At 35.3% G+C, this 24,166-nt stretch overlaps 1 protein-coding gene across 4 annotated transcripts in view; it reads left to right on the top strand.

The window, feature by feature from the left end:
* The window catches only part of CDC27 (cell division cycle 27), a 54,773-nt gene that overhangs the window by 4,401 nt on the left and 26,206 nt on the right, over window positions 1-24,166 (top strand). For all 4 annotated transcript variants that reach the window (XM_061174795.1, XM_061174794.1, XM_061174797.1 and 1 more), the window contains exons 2-7: window positions 6,798-6,873; window positions 15,364-15,511; window positions 17,056-17,181; window positions 22,481-22,578; window positions 23,344-23,498; window positions 23,604-23,815. In XM_061174795.1, coding sequence (XP_061030778.1) covers window positions 6,798-6,873; window positions 15,364-15,511; window positions 17,056-17,181; window positions 22,481-22,578; window positions 23,344-23,498; window positions 23,604-23,815 — 815 coding nt within the window. The remainder of the gene's footprint in view (window positions 1-6,797; window positions 6,874-15,363; window positions 15,512-17,055; window positions 17,182-22,480; window positions 22,579-23,343; window positions 23,499-23,603; window positions 23,816-24,166) is intronic.

Below are 24,166 nucleotides of genomic sequence, written 5' to 3'. Positions count from 1 at the left end.
ACAAGTCCATATGTGATTGCACAGATAACAATAAATACAGGAAAGAGAGATCCTGGTAGACTGGAAAAATGGGAACGGTTTCTTGAAGGAGTAGAACTTAAAGCTTTAGAAGGTGGAAAGGGTTTGAACTGGTAGGGAAGAGAGAATATTCTTGGCATGGAATGGCATGAGCAAGAGCCCAAAGTTGAGAATGGTGTTTAGGAACAGGAAAACAATAAAACTATAGCATTGGCTAGAATGGAAATAGAGGAGGAAAAGGTAAGGTTTTGCTAGCCAGGTAGAATCAGGTTACAGGGGACTTAACATCCAGGCTGAGGAGTTTAGATTTAATTTGTTGGTAATAAATAGCCATTATAGGTTTTTCAACAGAAAAATTATGTAATGAAAGCACTGCTTTGGAAAAATGAATCTGATGCTATTGGGAAGGAGGGACGAGACAAGATTTAAGGAGACATAAAGGCTAGTAGAGAAATCCAGTTACATGGTAATGTACATCAGGGCTTCTCAATCTTGGCACTATTGATGTTTTGAGCAAGCTAATTTTTTGTTGTAAGGGTACTGTCCTGTGTATTGTAGAGTGTTTTGCAGCATCCCTGGCCTCTACCCACTAGATGTCCCCTCCGTTTGTGACAACCAAAGATGCCCCCCAGACATTACTACATGTCCTTTTGGGGGGCAAAATTGCCCAGACTGAGAACCACTGATGTAGACCTGAACTAAATTAGACTTCTAGAAATTAGATTGTAATGTATAATAGGAAAATTCCACAGGGATTTTTTTTCTTCATACCTTCTTATATTGTTCATTTCTTTTATGATCTAAAAAAAGATCTTTTATGATCTAAAAGAAAACTATTTTCTTTTTTGACAAAAACAAGAACAACACAAAACAATCTATGTGGTCACATTTAAGTCTGAATTAGTTGTACAACTTACAGAGGTTTGTTTATATTTAAAATAATATTTCATATTTAAGAAGAGGAAGCAAGTAAGGAACTTTGCCATTTAATTTCTGTGGTGTTGATTTAATTATCTTTAAAATCAGTGTAGCCTAGGACTGACCCATTAATTTAATCAGTAGGACTTCTCTTTTAAACTTTTTTTTGGGGTCAGTGGTGGTGTTGCTCTGTTTGGCTTCATAACCTTTCGCAGCATTTCGTCCATCTGGCTTTACTTTGTAGAACTCCTGAAGTGATTCACTGAGTGACATTCTTTTAGGGGCAGGTTTACACCAGCAGTTGAGCAGTAGATGAACAACAAGGGGGCTAATCTTAGCCCTGTCTGTCATGAGCTACCAATTTGTAATGCTTTAGAAAATAGTTTATTCCCCACTCCATTCCCCCAAAAGAGATACATACCGTCACTCAGATGCTTGAGCAGAGTGGTGATGGAAGCTGTATGTGGCAAGTTTTACTTCTGGGATGTATGGGAGTTTTTGTTGCCTGCCTTCACTATCCCTTTCTGACCCTCTTAAGAATTGGTGATAAAGGAATGACATTGTTCTGAACAAAACTTGATTTTAAATCAGAAATGGATAGAACTCTTGAATATGATACTCTTTTTCTCTTTCATTTATTTAATTTTAAAAAGACAGAAAGAAAGTCAAAGTTCTAGGAGTTTTTGGCCATAATATTTATGTGCCAAATTTTCCTGGTGATCAATATCACTAATGTAGCTGGTGAATCAATCATTGGGTCTTTTGTGGGTTATATGTTACAAAATAAACAACTGTGGCAGATATGATGAGAGATGTTACCTAATACAAACTATAAATTATATTTATTGAATTTGTTTATATTAAGAGCTGGAAAAGCAAAAGGTTTTAAGTGCCTAATGTGTGCCAGTCAGTATACTAGGAGCACCATATCATTTCATTTAATCCACACAAGTCCAAAAATAGAGTTCCATTTTTCACATGAGGAAATTGAGGCTGAGAAAAGTTAAATAATTCCCCAAAGTCACACTGCTGAAAGTGCTGGCACACACATTTGAACACAGGTCTCCAACATCAAATCCTGGGTATATTCTTTCTACTCACCATGTTCTTTTAGTAGGTTCTTAGGAAATCCCCATATTTTATAAAGGAGTAATTAGGTGGTAATTATTTGCATTACAAAAATAATTCTATGTACCATGGAGTTTCTTTCGAGATTTCCAGAGATCCTTAACTATTGGACATATAATAATACAGAAAAACTTAAGGCTAAGACTAACATAAAATGCTAACAGTGGGAGGACTGCCAGAGGTCAAAGGCCATTTGTTTATTCATCCACCATACATTAGTTAAGCATCTACTTAAAAAGTACGTAATAAATGCTGGGAGTATATAGTGAGCAAAAACAGATGTAGTCCCTACCTTTCTAGAGTTTATATTATAGTGAGGAAGACATTACTCACATACTCTCCTAAATATGTGTAAAATTAAAACAGTGAGAAGTATTGCAAAGGAAAGGTACTTGGTGTCATCAGAGTGTATAAGGATGCCTAACCTCATCTGGGTGTCCTAAAAAAGCCTTCCCTGGGAAAGAAGTCCAAAGAATGACTAGAATTTGCATATTTTGAAGGAAAGGAGGGGGTGTGCCAGGCAAAATGAATGGTATGTTTAAAGGACCTGTGGCAGAAGGATAACATGGCAGATTTGAGGAGCTGAAAGAAGGTCGTTGTGGTAGCATGGAAAGCATGAGAAAATATGATACAAGATGAACAGAAGAGGTAGGTACAGACTATACCACACTGCCTAGTTTGGTGGCTTTTGCTTTTATCATTAAGAACAATGAGAAGCCACTGAAGGATTTTAAGCAAAGGGGTAATATGATCAGATCTGACTTGTGAAAAGCTCATAGGGAGAGAATGGATCATAGGGTAGAAAAGAATTCAGAGGGGCTAAGTAAGACACTCTTAAAGTAATCCAGGGAAAAAAATGGTCTGCCTTTAAAAGTAAATGTTTAAGGGACTTCCCTGGCAGTCCAGTGGTTAAGACTCTGTGCTTCCAATGCAGGAGGCGCAGGTTCGATCCCTGGTCGGGGAACAAAGATCCCACATGCCACACCAAAAAAAAAAAAAAAAAAAAAGTAAATGTTTATTAAGTTTCTTCCTTTCACTATTACTGCAGTTGCCTAATTTAAATGAGTATCATTTTGGGCTTCCCTGGTGGCGCAGTGGTTAAGAATCCCCCTGCCAATGCAGGGGACAGGGGTTCGAGCCCTGGTCCGGGAAGATCCCACATGCCTCGGAGCAACTAAGCCCGTGCGCCACAACTACTGAAGCCCGCGCTCCTAGAGCCCGTGCTCTGCAAAAAGAGAAGCCACTGCAATGAGCAGCCTGCACACCACAACGAAGAGTAGACCCCGCTTGCTGCAACTAGAGAAAGCCCATACGCAGCAACGAAGACCCATCGCAGCCAATAAATAAATTAATTAATTAAAAAAAATTTTTTTTAATAAAATGAAATAAATGAGTATCATTTTGAAAGATACCTATAGGCATAGTTTCAGAACCCTAGGTCATATATGGTCTGGTAGAACACCAGAAGGCCAGATCAGTTCTTTTGGGGGTTTAGAATTTAGCCAGGCACTGTGCTAGGCTTATCTCAGAGGTAAGTATTTTTATCCTTATTTTACAGATGATTAAAGCTAAAGCTCAGAGAATTGACTTGGTCATCTAGATTAGTGTCCGAGGGATCTTTATCTGCCTTGGATTGAGGTGTGGAGACCATATTAAGTATTCAAGAAATAATTGAGTCAAATTAGGTTTGAATACCCTTTAGCTGTTGTTTTCTGAATGACTGTTTTTTTGAGTTATTCTATCCAAATGTTGAAATTCTCTGAGGAAAACACAGTTTATCGCATTACCTTTTATCTATCTCTTTGCTGTGTTGTAGTATAGAGGAAATATAGATTAGATAGCAGTGATTCTGTAGTATGTTTAAAACCTGCTATTATATTCACTCCTTGCTAACACCACATATTTTTGTTCAAAGGTTCAGCTTCCTGACTGTTTGATAAGAAAACAAAACCACAGTGAGCACAATGACAATGACCAGATAGGTGCCTGTAGAATAATACCTGACTTATAATTTCTCATTGTCAGTAAAGACCTGAAAATTCAAAATGTTAAGGCTTTGTGCAGCCTACCTGAAGAACTTGATTTTCTCAAATTGGTTCAGTTTTTTATGGTTTTTTTTTTTTTTTTACTGCAATCAGGATCATATAGCAAACAAAGTAGATGCTCAATAAATATTTACCAAATGGATGAATGATGTGTTTCAGAGGTGGTAGGCATATTGAATAAGATGATAAGGAAAATGATCTAAGTAGTACGGAGACATGATCTCAGCTGCCATTTACCAGAAAAATCTGGTTATCTTCCAGGTATTTATAGATCACACCACTGAGATATTTTCTTGCCCCAAAACCTGATGTATTCCAACCCCTCGGTCAGACTGACCCTTATTTCCTTACCAGATTCTTGATTCCTTTATAATGTTTTGCTTATTGTATCAAGGAAGAAACAGCTGGATGTTATTCTGTATTTTTTTATATTGCCAACATTAATGTTTTAATCATGTTTATAAGAATATCTTATATTTTACCTCCAGATTGGGTTACTAAAAGTTTATAGGTCAGGAAGTGGAAAATAGATTCAGAGTTTTAAAACATTAATTCAACAAACTTTATTGAGCATTCACTATGTTTAAAGACAGTTATCTAGGATAACTAGGGAAATAACTTAGTTAAGTAGAATAACCAGGGAATTATAGAGAAAAATAGAATCTGGCTTTTGCCCGCAACAAGTTGCAACCTAGTTAACCAAATAATATAACCAAATCTAATAAAAAGCCTGATTTTTTTAAAAAAGTATAAACAAAATTGTCTAGGACCTCATAGGATGGAGTAATTAATATTGCATGGGATAGATCAGTGAAGGCTTCATGAAAGGAAGAGACCATGTAAGCTGAATTTTGAAGAAAGGATGACAAATTTCAGGAGATAGAAGTTAAAGACAAAGGACAGCCCAAACAGAGGTGAAGACTCTGAAATATGAAAATACAGCTGATGTTTAGGGCCCGATGGAGCTTTATTCTGTAGATGTTTATTGTGTAAACTTTGTGGGGCTATCCAAGAGGAATCATTAGCAAGTTTTGATCAGGGAAGAAGACATGATAGTGATAACGATGAGGGCAGCAGCTAAAATTTATTGAGTAATTATTAGCTATGTGCTAGGAACCATTGTGTACTTTATTGGAGTCTTATGTTTTAAATTAAGAGACTGAGTCTTAAGAGACATTGTTACGTGCCCAAGACACAGAACTAGTAAGTCATGGAACATGAATTTGAACCCAAGCCTCTCACTGTTGTCTCCTGTTTAGCAGTGATGATGTTTTTGTTTGAGGAATTCTGGGACAGGATGGATTACATTATAGCCTGTAGGTAGAAAGACCACTTAGGAAACGAAAAGTTTACAGGAAGGAAGATTCTGTTACAGACTGGGACTAGGAAAGAGGGGATAGACCCTAGGTACTTTTCTTTATGTGCAGTTCTATAAATGATGGTTAGATTCACTAACCAGCCCATTAAAATCTTTTAAATCCATAACTTACGCAAATTGATTTACCAGTACAATTGTTATTTCATGTGTACTTACCCAACGTTTCTGACCTTGTATGGTGAAGGACTTTTTGAGTTTCAAATGAGGAGTACCTCTCCTAGTCCTGGCAGCAGCAGTGCTCCTCAAGGCACTAGTACTGCTGTAGTCTCTAATATGCAAAAGAGAAAGCATGTGTCTAGGTCAGTAACTTGTCTCTTCCCCTTTCAAGTATCTGAATTGAATTCCATAAATATTTATTGAACACCTTTTATGTATTGGGCTCTAATACTGTCTCCCATCAGCTAGACCAGTGATTCTTAAGGAACCAAGATATTTGTGAACCCCAAACACTGTATACACATTTTCTGTATATATGTCCATGTGCTTTTTTCTGGGGAGGAGGTCCATAGCTTTTATAAGTTTTTCAAAAGAGTATACTATAAAAGGAGAGAGAACTACTTACCTAGAAAGTAGAAGAATCGTTCTGAACCCTGAATGCTTACCAGTAAAAAGGTTTAAAAATAAGGATATCTAAACTCAATCCCAGCTTCCAGAGATTGTGATTCAGTGGATTTGAGGTAGAGCACCACAAGAAGGGGTTGATAGCCACTGATCTAGACAGGAGTAACACTAAAATGCACTCTATGAGAACAGAAACTATTTGTTATTTATTGTGTGCCTAGAGTCTAGAAAGTGCTGGCACACAGTAGACACTCAGTAAATATTTATTGAATGAATGAATATTAGAGCTCTCCAGTGAAGAAAGCTTTATGAAGTAGATATTATTTAAGCTGGGTCTATAGGGATGAGGAGGAAAGCTTTATGAAATAGATATTATTTAAGCGGGGTCTATAGGGATGAGGAAGAAAGCTTTATGAAGTAGATATTATTTAAGCTGGGTCTATAGGGATGAGCAATTTATAAGAGGAGGTAGGTGAAGGAGCCCACATTCCCCAGTGAAGGAAAAGGAAGTACAGAGACACAGAGGTCTAAAAGTTCATGGGGAGTTGAGGGAGTAAATTCAGATATGTTAGGAGCCATACAGTGAAGAGCCTTATCTAATACGTTATGGAGTTTGCACTGTGGGCAGTGAGGTTTTATTACTTAAATTAGACATGTTAATTTGAGTATTATATGCAAGGCTCTGTGCTAAGAGTTACCTTGAAACTCTCTATGTTTGTATATTTATGTTCTTTTTCCTCCACTTACAGGCTGCTATATGGCAAGCACTAAACCACTATGCTTTCAGAGATGCAGTTTTCCTCGCAGAGCGACTATATGCAGAAGGTTTGTAATCTATTCATTTCTATAGAACTGTAAAAGAATAAAATATGTGGAATTCCATCACTTTTTATGACTGTAACGAGATTCTGGGTATTCCTTTTGTTTTTTTTTTTTTTTTGGCCACGCCACGCGGCATGTGGGATCTTAGTTCCCCGACCAGGAATAGAACCCGTGGCCCCTGTATTAGAAGCACGGAGTCTTAACCACTGGACCACCAGGGAAGTCCCCTGGGTATCACTTTTGTTTTATCTTTATGGTTGACACTAGTTCATAAAAATATTTCCAAGTATCTGTGTAGCTCCTTATATGCTACTTGTAATAACTGTGTAGAGTTGCTTTGGGTTTTACGCTATGGTTTACTTAATCATGTTCCAGTCTTTAGGTATTTTTTCCCAGGTTTTTTATTAGAGTCTATATTCTGTGGCTTAGAGCATGGGTTTTGAGCCTACAGCCTTAGTACAAACCCTAACCCTGTCACTTAAACATGCAGTAGTATACTGTGGGCAAGTTACTTAATGTCTGATTATTTCAGATTTCTCATGTATAAAATAAAGATAATAGTAACTGTCTCATAGAATTGAAGAATGAAGTAGTATATTTAAAGCACTTGGCACAGCCTTCTGGCATGGTAATAAATGCTCAGTAAACATTAGCTGGTAATGTGTGTTTTGTTTCCGTCATTAATTATTATAATCCTCTTTCTAAGATGCTAAGATAGATAATTATGTACAGCTTTTCTTTTAAGTCATTTCCTTGGGTTATATACTCTAAAATGGAATTTATGAGTCAAAAGGTGTGATCAGTTCTACAACAAATTACTTTTTGCCCAGTTGATAACCCAGCAGAGAGAGGTGTGATAATCAAGGTGTCACCAATAGTCTAAGACTTCCTTCATAGTCCTATCAATATCAGATTTACCATTATAATGTATTTTTGCTTACTGGAAAATTGTGAGGTATTTTGTCTTGCATGTTTATAACTGTGAAGGATTCTGGGTATTTTCTCAAGTGTTTGTTTTAATTTTATTCCTATTTCTGTGGCTGTATCTTTGTTTATTGCATATTTGCTCCAGATTCTTTGCCTTTTAATCTTAATTCTATTGATTTTTATTAATCTGATATTTTAAATTGTTATGTAGTTGAACTCATCAGCTTTGTCATTTAAACTTTCTCCTATTGCTCCAGTAGCTGGAAAATTGTCATCGTTCTGAACTCAATAGACATATAGTTCTTGGTAGTTTAAAAAAAGTTTTTAAAAATTTCTGCCACAACTAAGATCCAATGTAACCAAATAAATAAATATAAAATAAATAAATAAAATATCTTTAAAAATTTTATCATAGTATTATTACATAATTTAGTCCATGTTATTTATTAAATAATTCCCCCACCCCACCCCACATGGTATCTTACTTGGTTTTATATTAAATTTTTATTTATTTATTTTTTATTGAGGTATAGTTGTTTTACATTGTTGTGTTAGTTTCTGCTGTAAAGCAAAGTGGAGTCCCTGGGCTATACAACAGGTTCTCATGTATTAGATTTTTAAAAAATGTTTTGCTCTGTCCCCAGAACCTCGCCTCTCTTTCATCAGTTAATTTTCTGTTTTTAACTCAGTATCATACTGTTTTATTATTAACACTTTATATTGTCTTTTAATATCTAATAACGCCTATCTCCCATCATTTTTTTTCCAATTCTTTCTTTGCTAAGAAGTCTTTACCCTTTTTTAAATTCTTTAATTTTTTCATGTGTATTTTACTACTGCTTTGAAATTTCACAAATATTTTGATCAGTGCTGACCTATATAAGTCTATGAATTAATTTAGGAAGTACTCATATCTTACTATCTTAAAGCCTTCTTAACCAGAAACAGTGCTGCCTTCTTTTTACTCCAGTGTTTTACTCAGTTTTCCCACTTAATGAGTAACCTCCCATTGGATTACTTACCAAAATTTTTAATTTTTTTTATGATTGTAGGTAAGTTTTATTTTTGTGTGTCTGCATGAACTAGTAGTGGAACCTTTCTGCTCAGTTATATGATTTTACTCTAATAAAGTGCTTAGTAACCCAACTGCAGGCATAGAACGTAGATATTAGGGGTTTGCTAGGCATGTGTCAAAAAGGGACAAGGGATAAGAACATTAAGAATACAGACAAGATGTGGACCAGGAAATGTAAACTACATAGGAAAGTTAACACAGGAAGGGATTGGTAAATAAGAGGTTTTAGAGAGGTACTGGAAGTCCAGATGAAGTTGAATTGGGAGATATATGAGAATAACTTAGGAGAGGAAGACCGTGAATGAGGTGCAGAATTCTTTCGTTAATGAAGCAGAATGTCTTGAATTTAGTAACTGAGAGTTATAAGGAGAAGGTATGAATCTCAGGAGGAAGGGATTTCACAAAAGGACAAAGGGTAATGCTTGGAAAAAGTTGTGAGAAGCAAGGAGGAAACCAACCTTACCGTGGGATAGGAGGGAATTAGCATCCCTTTGGGAGTGCTGTCAGGTCCTCAGGGGAGAACAGGAGTTCATTGAGGAAAGTGAGGGAAGATCTGTTGAGCAGAAGTCTGAGGTCCAAATGAAAAGATTTAGAAGAGTGAGAGGCTTAGAAAGAAGGTAATATAATAGATTGCCCTATTCTGCTCGATTATGTAAAAGCAAGGTTGATTGTGGATAATCTACTTATATATATTTTCATTGATACCTAGGCAGCCCCCATGTTTTGCTGACTTATACTTCTTTCTTTTTTTTAATTTGTTTATTAAAGGGTAGGCAGTTTCTAGTTTATTATAGTTAGGTTCCAAAAGATTGCAAATTAGTGGTTTCAAATTTAGATGATCAGGTTTTCCCATAGAATTGAGGCAGGATTCCAAATTAATCCACAAAAAGCTGTTTAATCCTCTTTCTACCTGTGTCTGATAACAGTGCTTAACACTTGGAAAGTTGCTCATTGTTAGTTTCTCTCAATATAGAACCTAACTACTCTGTTTGACTATATTTCTATGAGGGAAGATTTTAGAATTTAAGTGCAATGGGAGCAGATACTATCCCAGCTCAATAATAATAACAGTAATTCTACCATTTATTGATTTCTTACTGTGTAGTAGGACTCTGAGTACTTAATATTAATTCCTTATTTAGTCTTCAACAATCCTATAATATAGACATTGCTATTACCATTTTAGAAATGAAGGAACTAAAACCATTGTTCACCAGGTTTCTACCTGTCTTAGTGATTAATGGGCCAGTTGTAGAAATTGCATTGAGTATAGTGATTTCCATAAATTGGGCTTAGTTGAAGAGAACTGAATCAGAGTAAAAGGTTCAGCTTCTGGTTCTCTTCTCTGTCTTAACCATGATATTGAGAGCCCAAACTCACAGAAATATGTGACTGCAAATGGCAACATTTAAAAAAAAATTACTTATATAGTTATGTTAAGGTCATCATTGAGGGAAGTTTTCCAAATACTTCTAAAGTTATGGCATAGTGTATCATTTTTAGGCCATTACTTGTGGAAAATTTGATAAATGTTATCTTGTTGCTAAAAATTCAAGTCACTTTGTCATATGGGGGGACAGAAAGGATATCTGGCCCATTGGCCTGCTCTTTTACTGTCATCGTTAAATTCTTACTGATGAAAAAGATGATTTTTTTTTTTAATATTCTCTTTATTTATTCAATTCATTCATTCACTCATTCGTTCATTCGCCGTGCCATGCAGCTTGCGGGATCTCAGTTCCCCGACCAGGGATTGAACCCAGACCACGGCCATGAAAGCCCGGAATCCTGACCACTAGGCCACCAGGGAACTCCCAATGCTATTTTTTTTTAATCATCATAGTTTTCATTTTCGTTAGGTGTTAGTGAATTAAGACTCTGGTCTTCCCAACGAACTTTTTAAATCCAAGACTCAACTATTTCAATGCGTTAACTTACATGTTTCACACAAGCATCACATACATCAAACTCAATTCATGCAAAACTGGATTCATAATGTTCCCACTGTAATCTGACACCAATATGTCTTAGTAGAAAAGCTTCCTAACTGATTTTCCCATATTTACTCTTTCCTGCCGCTTCCCTTTCCCCCTCCCAAATCAACCCATTCTCTTTACTTTCCTTCTCAAAACCCTTTAGAGATCTATAATAGCTATAATAATTTATCCCTAAATCTTTACACAGCTTGCAAAGCCCTGCACAATCTGGCTGTTTGCTTTCTCCCTATGTATTGCCATTTCCCCCTCAAACACTAAGGAGCCTTTTAAAAGTTCCTCCAGCCCTCTTATCTGTGGTGTATTTACTCCAAGCATATTTTCAAAGTATTTAAAAATATTAACCCCCATCATATACAACAAGTATAAAACCAGTTAGTACTGAAGTTTAGGATGTGAACAAATATAGAGAAAATAAAAATTAAGAATAGTATTAAAATACTGAAGTTGTATATGTAGGTGAAGTGTTCAACAACAGAAATGACTCTGAAGGGTGGAACAAATCATGTATGTAAAGTACAGCACCCAGGCATTTGGAAACAGCAAAAAAAGTGATAGAACGGAATTACTTGAGTTTGTGGCTCAATGTCATGTATATATACCCCACATGAACGTCAGATGACTACTCAGGTATTGCAAATTTAGGAGAAGGTCAATAATAATAATTTAATAATGGCACCTAGAGCTCTTACTATGTGTCAGGTGCTATCCAAAGTACTTATATATTAACTCATTTAATTCTAACAGCGCTGAGTACTTAGAAGTAGGTATCACTATATCCTTATTTTACAGATGAAAAAACAGAGGGTCAGAGAAGTTAACTTGCCCTAATAAGTCACATAGCTAATAAGTGGTAGTGTGAAAATCCGAACTCAAGCAGTTTGGCTCTAGGGTCATTACTCTAATCCATGTGCTGTACTGTCTGTAGGTGATGTGAGAACTTAAAAGATAATTAAGATGAAATGTGTAGGGACTTCCCTGGTGGTCCAGTGGTTAAGACTTTGCCTTCCAATGCAAGGGGTGCGGGTTCGATCCCTGGTGGGAGAGTTAAGATCCCACATGCCTTGAAGCCAAAAAAAACAAAACATTAAAAAAAAAAAAAAAAAATTAAAAAAAAAAAAACAAAACAGAAGTGATATTGTAACAAAATTCAATAAAGACTTTAAAAAATGGTCCACAGCAAAAAAAATCTTAAAAAAAAAAAAAGATGAAATGTGTATCACAAATCATAGATGTTTCCATAGGTTTTATGCCCTTTGAATACTTATAACATCAGAGTTTTTGACAGGGTGGCAAGCAGAGTACTCTAACCTCTAAGGAGTTCTCTGTGGTATTTGTAGAGTTTATCAAGGCTAGATAGAGAACACTCACCTCAACAGACTTTTAAGTTACCAAAACTGGTCCATTTTGGAAAAGGCTGCTCGTTTAGATTATAAGCCAACATGAAGAAGAGGTGTCTATCTGGTTTAAAAGCACTGAGGGACTAATTCATCTTCCCATTTGATGGAAATGTATCTGAAGGATGCAGGCTTTAAGCTCCTCTTAATTATTTTGGGCTTATATTAAATGACCTAACCTATATTTGAAGCCTAACCTGTTTGTAAGAAGAGGACTTTCAGTATTGTTCTATAACTTCCTGTTTGTTTTTTCACCTAACAATGCATCCTGGAAATCTTTGTCAGTTTTTTTTTTGACAGCTGTAGAGTGTTTAATCACATGGATGTACCTTAATTTAACTCGTACATGATTGATTTATCAGTAGTACTTTAAGAGTGACTTTGTGGAATCAGTGTTTACTTTATTCCTGTTTATAAAACACAGCCATCTCAGGACCACCCATGGGTTCTGCATGTGCAGATTCAACCAACTGCAGATGCAGAACCTGCAGCTACAGAGGGCCAGTTGTATATTATGCACTATATAATTCCCAATCACATATTTTAATTAAGGCTGTTAATAAAGGATGGCAAATAAATGTCATGCAGACATCTCTAACTATTTCCAGATCCTGTTATTTTGATCTCTGCACACTTACTGGCAAAGCCATGATCAACCTTAGAATTTTTCTGAGTTTAGCACTTGAGGCAGCCACTGTCAGTCAGTTGGCGTTACTGTTCCAGATGAAATCTATTTGTCAGTACTCTACCTTTTTTAGATTTATTATAGCCACTTACTGCTGGTTCACTAGCTATGTTTGGGGCCGTCAAGTTATTTCTGGGAAGCCTCAAAAACCACGCATGTCTCTCCATGTGTTTCTTCATGTCCTTCAAGTTGTTCTGGATTTACTTCACTATCTTATAGTTTCATTAAGCTTAAGATTTGTTTAAACCTCCAATCTATAATCTCACTTAAACATATAGTTTTTAAGTCATCACACTTCAAAAAAGTAGTTGCAGTATGACACTAAAATCACACACACAATATTTGGTATCTTTATGGTTAAAAGCACTGAGGGACTAATTCATCTTCCCATTTGATGGAAATGTCCCTGAAGGATGCGAGCTTAAGCTCCTCTTATTTTGGGCTTATAATAAATGACCTAACCTATATTTGAAGCCTAACCTGTTCGTAAGAAGAGGAGTTTCAGTATTAGGGAATTTTACTACAGTGAAAAATGGGCCTAAACATAATCAAGTGTTTGTAAACAAACATTTGATAAAGCATTTTTATAGCTGAAAGTTGAACTAGTTTTTGGGAGCCATTGTTTATTGGTATAATAACTAGTTTTTAAAAGCTTAATTTTTTAGATGACAAGAAACTAGGCCTTTGCAAAATCTATAAGAAATCACACTTTCTAACTTATGTAAATTAGCACTTGTATTTCAGTGAAATTAACAGTTTGTTCCCACTGCAGTAGAGCTCCTCATTCATGTTTTTGCTTCTGAATCACAGATGCTACTGTAGATCCTATTAACACATATATGCTAAAATTTCTTATCATTTACTACATGTCATTTATTGTACACTGTTTTTTATACTAGGGTTTCGTGAAAAATACAGTGGACCAGAGAAGAAAGGTTCTGTTGGGTTTTGCTTGCACATACATGACATACAACAACAGCAAAAAAAAAAAAAAGAAAGAAAAGAAAAGAAAAGAAAAAGGAAAATCTTTATAACAGGAAAATTTCAAATTACTTTTTTATCCCACTTCTTTGAGTTAACTTTTCAGGAAGATGTGGCAAGTTTATCTGTACTTTAAAACAGTGATTCTCAAACTTTAGCATGCATCAAAATCACCTGAAGGGTTTATTACAACACAGATTGCTGGTCCCCACTTCCAGAATTACTGATTTTAGTGGGTCTGAGCTATTATGGAGCCCAAGAGCTTCCATTTCTAACAAGCTCCAAAGTCATTCTGATGCTGGTATAGGGACCACACTTCGGGAACCACTGGCTTACATGATCCCTCAGTGCCGTGGTATTATTACATAACCCATTTTTAGAAGCACAGAACAGATTTTTCCCTCTTTCTTTCTATCCCCTTTATTGTTACCTTTCAAGACTCTCATCTGGGGACTTCCCTGGCGGTCCAGTGGTTAGGACTCTGCGCTTCTACTGCAGGGGGCGCGGGTTCGATCCCTGGTCCATTGGGGAACTAAGATCCCACATGCCACGTGGCGTGGCCAAAAAGAAAAAAAAACTCTTATCTGGATTGGTTGGGAGGTTGTGAGGATAGAAGTGAGGTGATGGTCAGTTTGGAAGAGAGTAAATAAGGGGAAAAGTGCCACATTTCATTAACTAAGGCATTTTCTAATGTAAAGAAAAGGAAAGAGGTTGATAAATAATTCAGCTCTTGCCATTAAAGAGCAGTTTAATTATTGTTACTGGACAAGTGTCAAGTCTGTCAATTGGGTGTTTAAATAGTGTGGGTATTCACAATTTAGAAATTATTTTCCTTTTTCTTAAATTATCTTGAATATACTCTAGTGTATATTTGGTGTTAGAAATAAGTGGGTTTTTTTTTTTGTTTGTTTACTTGTGTTCCAATCTGGTCTTTTTTTAATGTACAGATTGATAATTAGGTTTATAACCCTGAGTTTCCCTCTCATGAAATTTGACTTCTGTCCTCTCAAAGAGTCTATTAGAAAAATACTACATAAAAACAAGATGCTTTTCTGGTAGTCTATTTAAGGGTAGTTGTGTGCATGTGTTTGCTTTTCTTAAAGATTTACAGAGAATACTACGATTTTCTTCATTGTATTATTTCCTTGGTTCCTTGGGGAACTGACTTTTCTATCAGAATATTATTTCCTTGGTTCCTTGGGGAACTAACTTTTCTATCAGAATATTATTTCCTTGGTTCCTTGGGGAACTAACTTTTCTATCAGAAAAGTATTTCTCCTTAATTCAAATTTGAATTAATAAATTGTTTTTTGTATTAAATAACATGCCTGATTTTTTTTGTTGTTGCTAAACTTGTTTACCTATTGGCAGATAAAAATGATCACCATTCAACATACTGAATAATAGCCAATTTTTTTGTGTGTGTGTTCTTAGTACACTCAGAAGAAGCCTTGTTTTTACTGGCAACCTGTTATTACCGCTCAGGAAAGGCATATAAAGCATATAGACTCTTGAAAGGACACAGTTGTACTACACCGCAATGTAAATACCTGCTTGCAAAATGTTGTGTTGATCTCAGCAAGTAAGTTTCTAAATCTTTTCTATCTAATTTTGTTCTACTTACACTGTAGAATTCTGGATAAAATTCTTTTGATGGATTAAACTCTGACTGACTCCCTTTCTGCCCTCTTTTAATAGTAGAGGTTTGTCTATTTCAGTAACTTTTGAAATGTTTACACTGCTGCTTATGGCATTATTATTTTGTTATGGAGAGATTTCATTGTTATGGTATAAATAATAGAATTTACCTCTGGAGAAACCTAAGTTATAACTAATTCCAGTCATTTTCTAAAATGATCCTAAGTGTTATTTCTTTTCCTTTGCTTTCATTGCTAGACCAGTTGGAATAAGCCTGAAAACCTAACTTACCAGTTCATCTGAGATTAATGCTTCCTTGTGTCTAGATAGTTGTGTAATTATTTGCCTTTCAAGATCATTCTGTTTGGGAACCATTACTCCTTTGAAGCAAGGAGGCAGATTCAGGAGAACATTTCTTTTGCACAGTACAGTTCAACCAAGTCAGCTGTCCATATTCTGAATCTGGAGGCAGCTAGAGATTTAGCTAGTTGTATTCTGTCAAACTGTTTTCTGTGCTGTGAGAAATGGAATAATGGTAAAGGTGACTAAACAGATAATTGTAAAAGCCTTTGTATTTAGTCTGTAGATTTACAGTGAGAGAATACAAATAAGCCTCATAAAGTCTCCATAGTCTGCTAAATATTTTATTTGTCCAGTGTCTAATTGATGACTTTTAAATTAAAGCTAGCTAAAATATATATAAAATTTCTGAGACATTTGTTATTGAATTATTTCTACTCCAAAGATTCTAATGTTAAATTCTTAAAAATCTACTTATTTAATTTACCAGTTTCTTAAGCCAGTTCTTACATTAGACATTCTTATCCCATTTATAAATATTTATAGTTTTTAAAAAGTCCCACTGATAGTAACAGAACTTTAGATACCAAGTTTTATGTTTAGGATATACTATGTAAGCTTACTTGAGAGTTTCCACATGATGATTTGGAAAAAACTTTAAAACACAAACCATTACAAACTCTGATATGCTAAAAATATATAGTGAAATCAGGCAAATTTCTTTTCCCTTTGGGGAACATTTGTAATTTTCTATATCAAGAAAACATAATTGATAAATAGAGATGAAGTGCTATTCAAGTTTTATTTGTAAACCTAAAAATAACTGAGGCCATTAAGTATGCAGTTTTTAATTAATATGTTAGTCTTGTTTAACCTGCTTGCAAATTCCTACTTCAAGGAATTATAGAACTAAGAAGGACCACCACATCTGTTAATGAAGAACCATTCATATTTTTCTCGCAGTATAATGGTCTGCCGTTTCTTTTGACGTGAGTAATGTGTATGTTGCTCAGACTAGATTTGTACATACAGAGACTAAAGGTAACTGTTTCTATTTTTAAAAGTAAGACTGAAATTTTAAGATTTACTTTGTCTCCATAGTAAGAGGTACATTAGCAATGAATGTCTTTACACACACTGCTTTTTATATTGACTTTTTTTTTTAATCTGTAAATTTGTGTTTTAAAGGCTTGCAGAAGGGGAACAGATCTTATCTGGTGGAGTGTTTAATAAGCAGAAAAGCCATGATGATATTGTTACTGAGTTTGGTGATTCAGCTTGCTTTACTCTTTCATTGTTGGGACATGTATATTGGTAAGTAAGAATGATTCAAATTACCAGAAATTTGTTTCCAGTACTAGAATGCTTTGTGGTTTAAAAAAACACTATGTTGATCTGTGTTTATCAAATAGCATTTGGTTGAGTAGTACACAGTCTTGTAGTTCCATGATCTTGTTAAACCTATAAAACAGAGATTTCGATCCTGTCTATGACTGTCCACTTTGCTTTAATGATAAACAGCTACAGCAGCACTACCTAACAATTGAGTGCACATGTGGGTTTTTTTTACCTTGGGTGAGGAGAATATCTTCATGTGACCTACCGAGGAAAAAGAAGCAAAGAGTGAAGTTTTTTCTATAATATTATATATCACCACTGCTCCTTAGAAAGAGGCATGAAGTCATGTTTCAGTAATAAAGAATACAGTTCCCATCTGGTATGTCATAATGAATTTGACAAATTTCCTATGATGGTAGCTGAAATGATAGTGATTTTACAAATAATCTTAAAATTTATTTACATTTATTTTAAATTAAGTCTCTTAAAAGCAAGTGAGAATGAATTCAGAGTTATCACTATGATAATATTGTTCTCACTGATTTTTATTCTGAAATACTGTGAGTTGGGGAGTAATTAGGTAACAGGAATTGTTCAACTGCCCATGGGAGGGCATTTCATGTGTAAATGTCATCTGTTGCATGTGGGAGAAATGATTGAGGATTGCTTATCTAAAGAATTAGGTTAGCATCTGTTTTAAGGTAAATTGAGGCTAGTTTGAATAGCAGTTTTTTTAAAAACCTTGAAAATATCTTTTTGAACAGAATAAATTATTTGGCTGAAATTTGGGGCTTATTTTCAGATGGCACCACTCTTTTGAGAACAGGAGTAAGTAAAGATATAATACCAATATCTTCATTTATCTTAATAGAAGGACTTGGAGTAATGGATTTAGTTCATGCAACTATGATTCTTGTCATTTGTTCAAAACACTTTGAGATCCATCCCCTATTATGGCTACACACCATACTTGGCACTAGGAATGTAAAGATATATAACTCCCTGTCCTCCTCTCCATCCCCCAAAGGTTTATAATAAAGTGTAGGAGGAAAGAAGTAGTAAACAAAAAAGTTTATAAATTTTTATCATCACAATTTAAGTGCTATGATAAAATTTGAGCAGTATTCTGTTCAAATGAGGGAATAATCAGTTCTACACAGTTAAGAAGAGCGGTAAGATGGTAACTAGGAAAGACTTGATAGAAGAGTCTTTTTTGTTTCTTTTAACTTCTCAATAATAAGAAAATTAGAAATTAGAAAATGGGCAAAATACTTGAATGGACACTTCACCAGAGAGGGTATGTGAATGGTAAATAAGCACATGAAAAGATGTACCAAATCTTTAGCCATTAAGGAAAAGCAAGTAAAAACTGCCATTAGAAGCTATTACATGCCTATTAAAATGGCTAAAATTAAAAGTACTGACAATATCAAGTGCTAATGGGGATGCAGAGCAATGGGATTTCTCATACATTGCTGGTGAGAATGTAAAATGGTACTTGTACATGAATGTTCATAGCAGATTTATTTGTAAAAGCCCAAAAATAGAATCAACTCAAATTCAGTGGGTGAATGAATTAAAAAAACTGCATCCATACAATGAACTACTACTCAGCAATAAAGAGGAACGAACTATTGATAAACATAATAACTTGGATTTCAAGGGCATTATGGCAAGTGAAAAAAGCCAATTTCAAAATTTTACATACTCTATGATATCATTTCTATAACATTATTTAATAAAACAAAGTAAGGGAAGGTGTTAAATCACAAAAGTGCTATATATATTACTAATTATTTTAAAACAAGTTCACTTGTTTAAAAGTTTTTGAAGGTGCAGTTTTATCAAGTCCTAACCATGAAGAAGGAAGGTTTTTCCCCTTCCTCAGAGAATAAGGATGGGTTATTTTTATTCATCATAAAGTTTAAAGGGTTAAGTATCCAATGGGGCACAACCCTGCTTCAAAAACTGGCGCTTCATTTCAGTCATCATACACCTGTCTTGTGACCAAAGTTGCACCCCATAATCTAGAAACCCATGTGTTATTGTTGTGACGCTACAGCTTGTTAGCTTATCTTTTATCTCCAGTATTTTGATGTAGACAATTCATTGGTCTTTTTGTCTACAATAGCACATGAGACTTGCATCTTTAGGACACAACTGATACTAAGTTTGGTTCTTAGATTAACCTATTTCTTCCCAGTGCCATTTAAATCGTTTTTTTTAACCCCAATTCTTTGGGAAACTTCTTTCAGAGTTTTAGTTTTTAAAAAATTCCATCTAAAGTTGGGGCACTCCAGGCAGCTTAATTTTATTAAATCTTTCCCCCTTTTAATCTCTCTATTGAATAGAGATCTGTCTCCCAGATTTGATTATTGTAAGTCCACATCTGGCTTCTTCCCCAGTTAACTTTTATGTTATTGGGTTGGCCAGAAAGTTTGTTCAGGTTTTCCCGTAACATCCCAAATGAACTTTTTGGCCAACCCAATATTTATACATACCAGTATCTATCCATGTGTGTGCCATGTGTGTGTATATCTAATCTCTTCTTAGCAGACATTTAGTTTAACATTTATTTTATGGTCTATTAATCAGATCATGGCTTATTATAAAAATCAGCCTTGGTAACTTATCAAGGGCTTAAGAAAATTTACCTTTTGCTAATGTAAAAAGAAAATATAATTTACATAATACTGGAGAAGAGGATTTTCATCACAAATGATCACCTCTTACATTTTCATAATATTTTTTCTTGAATAGATTATTTTATCTTTGCTTAATCAGTTTGTCCACCACTTTTCTGGCCATTTAAGTAATTCATACAGCCCGCTCAATGCAACTTTAAAAGTTATTAGTAAAAGTATTTTATGATGTATTGTACAAGCAAAGCAAGGGGGCAAGGCTATTGAAAACAGGAAAGAGGTAATATAAAAATGAGAAATCTAATTTCCTATCCTCAGAAAGCTTATAATCAATTGCAAGAGAGCACACATGAAAGATAAATAAATTGGGGACTTCCCTGGTGGTCCGTTGGTTAAGATTTCGCCTTCCAGTGCAGGGAGTGCGGGTTCAATCCCTGGTCAGGGAGCTGAGATCCCACATGCCTCCTGGCCAAAAAACCAAACAAAAACAGAAGCAGTATCGTAACAAATTCAATAAAGACTTTAAAAATGGTCCACATCAAAAAAAAAAAATCTTTAAAAAAAAAAAAGGTAAAGAAATAGACAAACCGTAATTAGTTATATAAGCAATGAGGGGACTATATAACATGAGTTAGTTTAGGTCAAACATTGAGATTTCACTGTACTTTTCTTTTCATGGCCTTATGTTAAAAGTTCCTGAGCATTGATTTGACACTTTCCACTCCTAATTATTACTTTCAAAAAATACTCTTTTTATGTCTTTGCTTTGTTTCCTATTTTTATTATTTATTTATTTATTTATTTATTTTTGGGTGTGTTGGGTCTTCGTTTCTGTGCGAGGGCCTTCTCTAGTTGCGGCAAGCGGGGGCCACTCTTCATCGTGGTGCGCGGGCCTCTCACTGTCGCGGCCTCTCTTGTTGCGGAGCACAGGGTCCAGACGCGCAGGCTCAGTAGTTGTGGCTCACAGGCCCAGCTGCTCCGCGGCATGTGGGATCTTCCCAGACCAGGGCTCGAACCCGTGTCCCCTGCATTGGCAGGCAGATTCTCAACCACCGTGCCACCAGGGAAGCCCTTTGTTTCCTATTTTTAAGTTACCCCTCTATCCATGGTAAATGATTATATCATTCTTGTTACAACTATTTTTCCTTTAAGAAATTTCATCTAAGCAATCCTAGATGTAGACTGATAAAACTTAGTTTTCTGAAAGTCTGCCTCCTGCTCCTGCTTCCTTCTTTGTCTGTGTGTTTATTGGGTCAAATTAGGCAAATGTGGGAAGCTAGATAGTCTTCAACTAGTGGTATTTTCTTGTCTTTATTACATCATTTATTCTAGTTTCTATTCACTTGCAAAATTTGAAAGTAAGGCACACCAATATATAGTTACCCAAGGGGGTCTTCTTTTCAGTTCTCTGAGATACACTGACAGCACATAAACAGATTATGTTTTAACTGATAGTTTCATTTGAGGGTTGTTTTGAAAATCTTGGTTAGATGCCATCTGGTCCTTTATAAAACCTTAGGGTTTTGGAAAAATTGCTGTATCTTATTTTTTTTCCATTAGATAATGAAGAATTTCAACCTTAGACCAGGTGAATAGTATTTTCTAACCTGAAAGCTCCAACAAGTCTCACTAACCCTCAATCCCATCTTCCCCCATTTAAAAGCTAGGGAGGGGCTTCCCTGGTGGTGCAGTGGTTAAGAATCTGTCTGCCAATGCAGGGGACACAGGTTCGAGCCCTGGTCCGGGAAGATCCCACATGCCACGGAGCAACTGAGCCCGTGTGCCACAACTGCTGAGCCGGCGCCCCAGAGCCCGTGAGCCACAACTACTACGCCCACGTGCCACAACTATTGAAGCTCGAGCGCCTAGAGCCCGTGCTCCACAACAAGAGAGGCCACCGCAGTGAGAAGCCCGTGCACCACAACAAAGAGTAGCCCCGCTCGCTGCAACTAGAGAAAGCCCGTGCACAGCAATGAAGACTCAGTGCAGCCAAAAATAAAATAAAATTAATTAATTAATTAAAAATAAAATAAAATAAAAGCTAGGGAGGCAACAATGCTGTTCTAATAATTTCCAGATTGTTTCAAGTATATAGGGTCCCAAGAATGTTGTTTATATTCTAAATGTAAGCCTTTATATACCCAATTTAGAAACATGAATTTTCCTTTAAGTTAAGAGCTACCACCTTTACTTTGTTAAAAAATTTGATCATTTAAATATGCTATATTTAAAGCACTTAAGTCACTTTCAAAATTACCACTGGGATTTATATTTAAAATCAACAATAAGACTGAAATATTTGGGTGTTTTTCCATATGTCCTCAGTAATTCTAATATCCAACAGGAAATTAAAAGCAATATAGTATTTAAGAAGGCTATGATAGCTTGTTTATTTTGTTAACATTCCTTTCAATTCATGTTCTGTTTGCTTTCACCTGACTTTTGACTTGAACTGCCCTAAATAATAGAGATTGGAGGATGGTAAGAAGGAGAAATTGATAATTTAAGAAAGGATCTAGAAGAGTACTCTCAGAACTTATGTAAGATTTACCTAATTTTCTGTATGAAAAGTTTGTTTGTAATAGATGTTTTAGGTTTTATAGCTTGTCTAATCTATTTGTTTGTCTTTACAGCAAGACAGATCGGCTTGCCAAAGGATCAGAATGTTACCAAAAGAGCCTTAGTTTAAATCCTTTCCTCTGGTCCCCCTTTGAATCATTATGTGAAATAGGTAAGCTTGTAGAGGTGGCTACGGGAGGGTTCTCCCATTTCTTCTTCCTCTTTTTTTTCCCCTCCTTAATTTTTGGAGAGTGATACAAATTATCCACAAGAAAAGTATTTTTCAAAGCTAAGGGCTTTTAAAATTGAGAACAAGAAATAAGGTAGAATCATATGTTTCAGGAGTAATGTGCCCTTTCTTGTGTCCTCTAGAATGAGTTGTATTGTGAGCATAACACTAGCCAAAATAGCATTCTGGGTAAGAAAAGAAATTAATAGAATGCCTAGAGCAGAAACTGTTCTATAAATAAGACCTGGATAATATGGGGGGAGAGTGTCTCAGTATATATGTTCCAGGATGCATGAAGGATCATTTTAAAACATTGCTGTGTCTTTACATGGAAGTGCTCAAAACTTTACTATGATTTCTACAGGGTTTCACCTCTCCACCCTCACTCCTTACCTTGAGCAAAATGAGATCTAGTTGCTTTCTGCTTTAAAACAAACACAGAAATCTGCATTTTCCTGTGATTTATTATATTTAAAGTCAGTGTCATTGTGGTTTAGTTTATTTCCTGAATTTACAGCTTTATCTTAGGGGTAAACTTTTACAATAAATTGATGGATGGGCTTTTGGGAGATAAATCTGATTCACTGAAACAGACAGAAGAACTTTAAAACTCTGGATAAGGCCTTATTTCCACTGATTTATGCATGCTTGAAAAAAAATTTAACCTTCATTTCCTCAGAGGCAAACTTTTTTTTTTCCCCTTCACAGGTGAAAAGCCAGATCCTGACCAAACATTTAAATTAACATCTTTACAGAACTTTAGCAGCTGTCTGCCCAACTCTTGCACAACACTAGTATCTAATCATAGTTTATCTCACAGACAGCCTGAGACAGTTCTTACAGAAACACCCCAGGACACAATTGTAAGTATATTATACACTAGTGTTCAAAATATTGTGAAAATGAAAAACAATGATCTGAACTAAATAATGTATCATAAATGACATGGTAGAAATTTTCTGTTTCAGGAATTAAACAGACTGAATTTAGAATCTTCCAATTCAAAGTACTCATTGAATACAGATTCTTCAGTGTCTTATATTGATTCAGCTGTAATTTCACCAGATAGTGTCCCTCTTGGAACAGGAACTTCCATATTATCTAAACAAGTTCAAAATAAACCAAAAACTGGTCGAAGTTTGTTAGGAGGACCAGCTGCTCTTAGCCCATTAACCCCAAGGTAAGACAAATAAAAGATACTTTAAAATGTGCTGTAATATTAAACGATCATATAGTAATTCCTGTATTAGTAATATAAATTAATATGAACAGCAACTTATAAATCATTATGGAAATAGAGGTATTTAATAAGTCAATAATGAACCTATTCCATTTTCAGAAAATGAAGTAATAGAAATACAGTACCTGTGATAAAAATTCCTTCTTAAATATTGGAGAAAATTTTAAAGCATGCCTTATTCAGCTGGTGTATGCATTAAAAAAATATTGTGTTTATGGTTGTGCATCAGTGAACCTCTTAAAATGTTGGAATGCTTGTGATAATAATCAGAGTGACAGCAGTGGTTATTGT

This window comes from Eubalaena glacialis, chromosome 19, assembly GCF_028564815.1.
Source record: "Eubalaena glacialis isolate mEubGla1 chromosome 19, mEubGla1.1.hap2.+ XY, whole genome shotgun sequence".
NCBI classification, from domain to species: Eukaryota; Metazoa; Chordata; class Mammalia; order Artiodactyla; family Balaenidae; genus Eubalaena; species Eubalaena glacialis.
Note: the sequence above shows the minus strand (reverse complement) of the source record. Positions and strands in the feature narration are given on the sequence as shown.